At 46.3% G+C, this 9,582-nt stretch overlaps 1 protein-coding gene across 1 annotated transcript in view; it reads left to right on the top strand.

The window, feature by feature from the left end:
* Positions 1 to 3,499: 3,499 nt before the first annotated feature.
* The window catches only part of LOC109290967 (microsomal triglyceride transfer protein large subunit-like), a 53,525-nt gene continuing 47,442 nt past the window's right edge, over positions 3,500 to 9,582 (top strand). Inside the window, exons 1-3 of the mRNA XM_019507814.1 lie at positions 3,500 to 4,045; positions 6,474 to 6,655; positions 7,119 to 7,262. Coding sequence (XP_019363359.1) covers positions 3,979 to 4,045; positions 6,474 to 6,655; positions 7,119 to 7,262 — 393 coding nt within the window. The 5' untranslated portion in view covers positions 3,500 to 3,978. The remainder of the gene's footprint in view (positions 4,046 to 6,473; positions 6,656 to 7,118; positions 7,263 to 9,582) is intronic.

The raw sequence follows: 9,582 nt of genomic DNA, 5'->3' as shown, positions 1-9,582 counted from the left end.
GTAGCAGCCAGAGGGCACAAGGAGGCATGCAGGAGTCCAAGTTGGCCCAGACCAACCCAGAATTTCCCTTATAGGGCAGTGCCAGTCCCAGAGAGGAGGTGGCACTGGCATAGGTACCAGCCCACGCTGCTTCCCTCCAATGGAGCTGAGGACATCTCACCCAAGATCAGCTTGATCCTGGCTCCCACAGCATGAAGCTGACCATCCTGCAGATGCTGGATGCCAGGTGCCTGCAAGGGTCTCCCAGGGGTTTAGAGTACTGATGGCTCCAAACTACCCACAGGGGTTAGCCTGACACAGGCTTGCCCTGTAAATTAGGTTCATGACTAGGGGGTGAACCCTGAGGAGCCTCAGCTGCCTGAGGAGAAGGTGGATGCACATTGCGAGGCTGAAGGTAGGCCTGTAAGCAGAGACAGACATGATTATTTACGTTATATTGTTTTATTAATTTCCACATGGCTCAGACATCATTGGCAGTGGATCCTTACCAGAGTCACAGGGCTCGGCCAGTTCACATCGGTCCCAGGCTAGTTGTTTTTTCTTCTCCCATTGACCTTTTCTCCCATCATGTGAAGACAGGCACCTAGAAAGGCCAAGAGTCTATCCTGATCAACACCCAAGTGGAAAGGGATGGTGTGTAAGGGAGATGGAGCCCCACAGAAGACACCCAGACACTGAGACCTGTGCGCATCTGAACAAACTCCATGCAGTCAGGTACCACCTCCTGACATCCTTTACATTAACATCGAGTAGTGGCAGGAAGGTTATAGAGATAAGGAGGTGAAACACCTGTTGAGAGCGTGGCACCTGGTCCCCACCCTGGTGTGGCCCTTTGGCCTGGGTCCCACTGCAAGTGTATATGTACACATACACCCCAAACTGATGTGCTGTCCTTAAATGCTGCATACATTGATTCTAAATTAATGGGTTTCCTATGTCTGCCTGGATGCAAAAACCATTGCTGAGTTTCATGGACTATCCCAGTACAGAATAGCAATGGAGAGAGCTTTTGAGAGCAATGGACACCCCACTTGTCTATACTGTGAAAGATCAGAAGTTTAAAGATCACATATATTATTTAATAGATGTTTTCCAGATACTTGGGCAGCTTTGCACATAGAGATCAACTATTATGTGAGGAAATCAAAGTGCTTTGCAAAACATCAAAAGAACCTCACAGAAAAAGCAAGTAGTATTCCACTGTACAGGTATGTGTGGTGGGGACACCACCACAAGAGCTGACTCACCAGCAGCACGGGACCGATGAATGGGGAAGCAGCCTAAAAATGCTGCCATGGACCAGGAGGGACTTCTGATGCTGGCATGGAGACACTTTTTAAATACATGTCAGCAGCGATTCGCTGGCCAGTCTCCCAGTAAAGAGTTAAAACCCCTTCATAACAACATCTGGAGAGGACCAGAAGCAGAGCCTCCAAGAAGCCCAGAGTGGCGCAGGAGAGAGAAGTACCCCAGCAGGGGTGATTGGTGGGAGCCTGGAGTAAAAAGGCATCCAACTGTTGCTGTCTTGGAGGAGCCAAGATACTCACCATTATGACAGCCATGGATCCCAGACAACAGGGACTGGGACTGGAACAATGGTGAACCTGTAAGAAAGAAGAGAATAGAGAAGTGGTGAGTACACTTGGGGAGAGTGCCACAGTTAAGACACATCCCACTTCAGTATTTCAGAAGGAAAGAGTGGAGCGAGCAGTGGAGCCCTAAGTAAGGACTCTGAGCAAGAGACAGACTGAGTGTGGATTCTGAATTTGTATACCGATAAGCAGCAGCCATTGCCCATCTGTGGCTGTGAGCCTGAAGTTAGACTGTGCTAAGCCTCAACATCTTATTGGTTGCCATTAGGCGGGATGTAGGGGAAGCAGAGCCCCGGAACTGAGGACACCGCGTGAGAGCCAAGAGGGGACCAAGGGAGACGGGAATTAAGAACTTCTTCCCATTAATGAGTTTTACAAACAAAGGTGTGACAGGTAAGATTCCTTAGTTACCTTAGGGACCCACGCAGTCAGGCAAGCTGTCTTCTCACAAGGTGATAGTCCCTCCTGGTCCTGTCTTCTTCACAAGGTAAAGGCCTATTCAATCTGAGAAGTCTAGACACTCCAACAAGCACCATGGTAAATTACAGTATGAAAAGTGAAAGTCTCAGAAAGCTTAAGACACTGAGTGCTTACCCACTGACATCAATCTAACATGGTGTGGATGTGCATTATTAGGTTACACTAGTGTAGCTGTGTCAGGGGTTAAAATTTCAGGGCAGACAAGTCCTACGCTACTTGCTCAGTGACTCAGCTAGGAACAAACCCTAGAAGTTGGATTTGATGAGACTTGGTTGCAGTTATGTGCATGAGCAATATGTGTGGGACTGTCCACTGACAGCTCATTGCCTCATAGGCTATATCAGGAGTAAGTAAATAAATCTTATAAATCACACCTTTTCCACAAAGATATGCTTGTTTTTCCAGTCTTTCCTTGCTTGACACCTATTTCCTCCTCTATCAATGCATTCTTGTGAAATTCAAGACAATGAAGTATAAAGCAGACTGCAGCACTTGAGCCATAATCACCTGACAGAGAGGCCAGGTGGTTAAACAGGACTGGAGGGGCTGGCAAGTAACTTTCCTTTTATTGCAAGCCAAGGACTTCACACCGTTAGATGAATTATTTACTTATCTTTCCTTTCCAAAGGTCATTGCTCTTTCTACAGACTAATCCCTTCCAAAGGCCCACTTCAATCATGATGCAGTGAAATAAGCTGATGGATAAGAACCCTCTCTTTTGGGTCCTCAGAGATTATACATCATATAGTTCTGTGTTATTAAAGTGTTCAGGATGGGATTTTTGCAGGAGCTGAAGGGATTTGGGCACCAAAGTACTGTTGACTTATTGTAGAGTCCTTTTAAAACTCAGTCTCTGTTAGCTAATATGGCCAGTTATCATGGGGATCACTTTAGTTATGTTGTAGCCTTTCCCCCCCAGTCTCAGGTTGTGTACTTTTCTCTTAATCCTAAATTCTTCCTGGCAACAGTCATTCTTCTTTCTTTGGAAAACACCTAGCCTGGCACATTGTACATGCTCCTGAAGCAAATAAGCATACAAGCAGTACTCAGCTTGAAAGGAGAACCTGGGCAGGCTCCATGGCTTGCTTATGTTTTTACTTGTTACTATGTGAACATGTCTAGCCTCTTAACATTAATGCCCAATTTTCTGGAATTATTTTGTTCACAAACAAACTATATTATGATCACTTTCACAGACCCTTTGTGAAATGCTGCAGCAGAAACAGTATGAAGTGAATGCTTTCATTCGTGCGCACATGTGCGTGCGTGTGTGTGTGTGTGTGTGTGTGTGTGTGTGTGTGCGCATGCACACGTGTGCCTCCGCACCTATATTTCTTAATGAGCTTCATTCACAGAGCTCTCCTTTCTTCCTTCTTCCCAGCCTGGCCCTTTAAGTAATCTGATCCTGCAGGCTGCCTTCTCAAACAGGAAGCAAGGATCATTCTTTGCTGCTTTGACCATTTTTGTGTCAATTTCCCTTTAGTCAGGATTTCTTGCCTTTCCCTTGGTGGCATGGAGGTGGGTAGAAGCAGAGGAGGGGTGTAAGTCAGATAGAGAATTGCTCTTCTGAACCAACACAGAGCTAGATTCAGCAGGCCAGACTTGTTTTTTCTCCACCCAGGAGCTGTTCTTTCAGGGTTTTGTCAGCTTCACTGTTGTAGGCTTTACCAAATTCAGATGATTTCCAAATGTTTCATTTCTTTTGCTGATGCTGCTAGGGACTGGAGCAAAGATTAATTATTTGCCTTGCTTTCAGTGTGTAATTCAGGGATAGGGAGAAGGACAGGCCAGGTCACCTGACTGAATCCTAGCCATTCTGCCCAGTCTTTGTTATATACTCCCCCTCCCTGCCCCCTGCCTTCCCCGTCTTTCCTAAACACTCAGTTTTGCTCACACAGTCCCCACCATGAATCCCCTAGCAGCTGCAGAAAAAAGTTGGCTGATTTTCTCTCTCTTTGCCTGCACAGCAGAAGGTAAGAAACTTCTCATTTCAGCTTTTTGAAATGGCATGAAATTTCAAAGTATCCTGTTAACCTGAGCTGTAAAAAGCTTGTCCTATCATACAAAGAACTCTTGTCCAATGCTGGCTGCTTGCTGTAATTCTGTATCTCACAGTCTTGCTGTCAAGGAAGAGAAGTGGAAGGGAAACTCTGCTAACGCCCAGATTTCTAGCTGCTTTAGCTAAGATTTATTGGCATGACAACTCACAAAAGCCTGTGCATCCTCAGAGTTCAGGGACAGGTTGGTGTAATTTAATTTCAGTCTCCCTAATTCAGAAACTTCTCTCCAGGGGCCATGATATATATAGGAAATTTTGGACTTTCAAGATTCAACATCATTAAAAGATCTAGACATCAGTTACTACTTACACTGAGCATGATTTAATGAAGTTATCTAGATTTTCACTTTTTTCTGTCCAGATCTGTTGTGGACTCTCTTTCCTGGAGAGTTTGACATCTTTTGAGGAGTGTTTTGAAACTTACTTGCCGGGTCATACTAAAGTATCAGATGACCTGGACAGCAGAATCCATGAATTCTTCTGAGACCATTAAGTTCCCAGTATATCAGAAGAATATTTTCTTACTTTAAAAGTGGATTGAACTGATGATCTTTTGTGGCAAATATAGATGTCACTTATGGTCTGTCTGAACCTAGAAAGTTCATCCGGCTGAGGGGTTAAGACATGCCAGGGCATGCCACCTTCCATGACTTAACAGCAAGCAAGATCATGAGTGGGTAGTACCATATCTGACCATATCAAAAGGCAGCTATGAAGCCCCTCGCTTGAACAAGAAGTTATCTATTTGCAGCTGTGTTGACTGGAGGCAGCCATCAGCACAAGCCAAAGGTTTGGCTTTACTTATCCTGCTCTACCACAAGAAATTTTGGCAGCAGACAGTGGCCTCTACTACCCAGCTGCCATAGCATATGCACAAAAGCTCTGCTCAGCTCCATTATCAGCTGCGGCACTGTAACAGGGGACCTTCCCGGGGCCAGTTAAAAATTGGCACACCCACCTGTTTCTGGGCTAACTGCCCACCTCCCTCGCTTACCACACCTTGATGGAAAATGAGTAAGATGTTACTCAGGGGGGAGGCTACCCATTTCCTGCCCCAATGCCAGGGGATGTTATCTGCAGCTGCAAAACCTCCCCTACACCACAGCCCATGCCTCGCAGATAGCATCTCTGTTCTTAACATCTCTAGCCCCACACTGGGCCCCATAACCCTCCAGTCTAGACCCCAACTAGATCCCTTCCCATTCCATTAGGTGGCCTAATTCCCTCATTCTGGGCTGCTTAGCTCCCTGCACTCCTTTCGGGTGTGGCCTTTCATTTATCGAGACCTTTGGCCACACTGGCCCTGACCTCACTTTCAAGGCTAGTTGGAACCCCAGGCTCTGGACATCCCTCGTGGTGGGTCCCCGGCCCTTTTGACCCTTCTGCTCCTGGACCCAACCTTGATCAGTCGAGGGTGCCTCAAGTCAATCTTCTGAACAACTAGCCCACACTCTCTTACATGGGTCTGTCTTCTTGGGTTGTGGGAGCTAGGGTTATTAAGGTGCCCTGACCTGCCTTTCATCAGGGAGGTAACTGGCCTGGCATTTCCTGGGGGTTCCTTCACCACTAGGAGCCCCACCAGGCCACCCAACCCCAGCAGGGTGCAGTTTTAGGCCATGCCCAGGACCAAGAGACTCCTAGCCATCCCCATAAGCTGTTGCCCTTACCTCCTAGGTATTCTTAGAGCAACAGAGCTCAGCAAGGAGATGCTTCTTCCCTGCTGGCTGGTCACAAACTGCTCCCCTTGACCACAGAGAGCTGGGCATTAAATGACAGCCCTCACCAGACATCTGTCCTCTCCGTGGCCTAGCCCTTGAAGTGGCAGGCACCAACAGTGCCCTGCCATAGCCACCAAAATGTGAAGTCCACTCTGGGAAGACACAAGTAGTCAGAGTATAACTCCAGCAGCAGAAAGAAATAACCTGCCACCACAGAAGAGACTGAGTGTGTACACACTCAACATGCAGGGCAGGTTGCAGCATGTTGGTGCTCTTCCTACCAACTTGGTAGCAGGGCCGGATAGCATGAAAACATCAAATATTTAATCGCATACATTTTTGGATCTGAACTCCATTAATGTCAACGAGTGTCTCAGCATTTAACTTTCCATATCCTGAGATAAATCTGAATCCAAAGCAATCACAATTTTGCAGAAATGTACAAATCACTTCATTGCTGGCCTGCGTAACAAGCAGTTGTTGTGTCCTAGGCTTGGCTGATGGCAGTGACTTGGCCAGTTGCAGCAGTGTCCACCAATCTTGTAACCTGTCTAAGTTGGGACCTGAGACTCATTCCCTGATTGCGCACCCCTAGTTACACTACTGCTAGTTTCTTTTTTATAGGGAGTTTGCAGATGCCGTCTTTTCAGCCTGGAATCCTTTATCAGTATCACTACTCATTGGATGCCCAGCTAGGTTATGTCCCCAAGGTGTCCTTGCAAGGAAGCTGGATGAGGACAGAAGCTTTAGTTCATGTGCAACTACTATGGAAAAGTCAAGCTGGAGAACAGCTGCTTCAAGTGCAGGTATGTGATGGTGTTCTGCAGTGGCTACAGAATGCAGAAATCAATGCTTCTACTACCAAATGAGGATTTCCTTTGCATTTGAGCGGAAAAGCTACCGCTGTTGAATTATCTTGGACTCCATCAGCAACAAGTTCTTCTTGTGTAAATAAGTGACATTTTTCCCAGATATACCAACTCTCAGGAAATTGTCCAACATGGTTTATCCTCCCCCAAACATCAATATGCCTGCTTTAGTCTTTCACTGAATAAGCACTTGGCAATGCTAAATTAGACTGACATTAATTATCTTAACATTTCCTATTTCCAAAGTAAGCAGAGTCTGTAAAGAGTCAAGGACATTCTAAAAACATAAGAGAGAAAGAGGCTTCCTTCAGGCCAAACTGATAAAGTGCTGTGACCTGCGGTGCACACATACTCTGTGGTCCACATAATCATTTCTTTCTTCTGTCCTATGTTGTTTTAGATCCAAAACCTTAAATTCTCTCATGAACCAGAACGTGAGAAGAATCAGAATGCAACTGGAGACCCATTCACTGAAACTACACTGGGCAAAGAGAATACTGCAGAGCTACAGCTACCAGTTTTCCTCCACTGGAATAATGGGAAGGTGTGTCAATGGTTCCTCACATGTTTCATGCTTACAAACCTATATGCAAGAAGCCGCTCACATCCTTGATCAAGATGTAGGGAGACATTCATAGATGTTTTGGTGAGAAGGGACCTCAGTAGGTCCTAGAGTCCGACCCCCTGCCAGGTGCTTGTCCTGTCTCCTCTTGAATACCTCTAAGGTGGGGGAGAGCACCACCTCCCTTGGAAGCTCATTCCAGATTCTGGCAACCCTTACTGTGAAGAAGTTCTTTCTAATGTCCAACCTAAATCTGCTCTCCATCAATTTGTGGCCATTGTTCCTAGTTATTCTAGGGTGTGCCCTAGTAAATAAAGCATCTTCTATTCCCTGCTGCCCTCCCCTGATGAAATTATAGGCAGCCACAAGGTTACTTCTCAGCCTTCTCTTGCAAAAGCTGAAAAGATCTAGGTCCCTCAGTCTCTCCTCGTAGGGCCTTGCCTGCAGGCCTCTGACCATATGAGTGGCCTCCTCTGAACCCTCTCAAGATTCTCCGAATCGCTTTTGAAGTGCAGTGCCCAAAACTGGATGCAGTACTCCAACTGCAGCCTGACCAGTGCCGCATAGAGGGGAAGCATCACCTCCCTGGACCTGTTTGTCATGCATCTGCTAATGCATGATAAAGTGCAGTTAGCCTTGTTGATCACTTCATCACGTTGACGACTTATGTTCATCTTGGAGTCAGCTATGATTCTAAGATCCCTTTCCACTGCTGTGCTGCTGAGAAGGTCATTCCCCAGCCTGTAAGCGTGTTGGTGGTTCTTTTGGCAAGGTGCACCACTTTGCACTTGTCTTTGTTGAAGTGCATCCTATTTCGTCCTGCCCATTTTTCCAACCTTTCCAGATCCACCCATATCCATTCCCTACCCACTGGTGTTAACTCTGCCCCATAATTAGGCATCATCTGAGAACTTGGACAGGGTGCTCTCCACACGCTCATCCAAGTCACTGATGAAGACATTGAATGGCACCAGTCCAAGGGCCGAGCCTTGCAGGACTCCACTGCCCACATCTTTCCAGGTCAATATCGACCCATCCACCCCTAAACCAATTTGCCACCCACCTGACTGTATAATCATCTACATCACAGCCTATCAGTTTATTTACGAGAACAGAATGTGATACCATATCGAAGGCCTTCTTAAAGTCTAGGTAGATGACATCTACCTTGACTCCTGTGTCTAAGCATTTTGTGACCTGGTCATAAAAAGAAACAAGGTTAGTCAGGCAGGATCTACCTGCAATGAATCCATGCTGATTTCCTTTCAGCATCATTTCCCCTGCTGGGCTCCCACAACTGTGATCTTTAACAATTTTTTCCAGAGTTTTCCCAAGGATAGAGGGGAGACTAACTGGCCTATAGTTTCTAGGTTCCTCCCTCCTCCCGTTCTTGAAAATAGGGATCACAATGGCCCCTTTCCAGTCCTCTGGGATCTGACCAGAGCACCATGAGTGCTCGGATAGCTGTGCCAGTGGCTCTGCTATGACAGTGGCCAATTCCTTCAGCACCCTTGGATAAAGTTCATCCAGGCCCACTGATTTGAATACATCCAGCCCTCCCAATTGCCCCTTCACTAAGTCTGCGCTAATAGTTGGTGGGCTGGTGTCCCTCCTATATCTGTCTATGATCCAATTGGTAGCTTTGTCTTGGTCTGTGTCTAGAAGGCATTTCCTCCTAGGAATAAGTGTCCCACCCTACCTTCTGGTCTCTGACAACAGATGGTTATGCCCCTTAACCCTCGAATGGAAAATGCTTGAATGTTACCATAATGAGGGTGGTAAAAGGACCAAAATAGAACAAAATGGAATGAAAGAAAGACTGGAACTAGGATTTCCACACAGCAGGATGAAGACCAGAGAATGTTACTTTGTTTTATTTTATTAGGTCTATCAGGAAGGCAGTATTCCTGGTGCTCCCATGGCAAACTGTCAGCAACTGAAGGCTTGTGAATCCCTAAGTCCATTGTGAAAATAAGCCAGTGCTATTCAGGAACATTTTTAATCCTTTAGGGGTGCAGCTACACAAGATGCTTTACTGCATATTAGACTAATCTAACGCGCAGTAAATCATCTCTATCTACACATGTGTGGGACTTACAGCACAGTAAATTAGGCTATGTGGTGTGCTAGTACTGAAAAATACAGGTACTAGATTAATCATGCATTAGCTACTGCACAGTAATGCACGTGTAGAGGCTGACCAAGAGCAATTTGTTCATGGTCAGCCTAGGCAGCAGGGAGCCACAGAGGCAAGGGGAGCTGTCCATAGCTTCAGTGCAGCGCTCAGGATCACAGCCTAGGT

This window comes from Gavialis gangeticus, unplaced genomic scaffold, assembly GCF_001723915.1.
Source record: "Gavialis gangeticus isolate Ggan-Ray unplaced genomic scaffold, GavGan_comp1, whole genome shotgun sequence".
Taxonomy (NCBI): Eukaryota; Metazoa; Chordata; order Crocodylia; family Gavialidae; genus Gavialis; species Gavialis gangeticus.
Note: the sequence above shows the minus strand (reverse complement) of the source record. Positions and strands in the feature narration are given on the sequence as shown.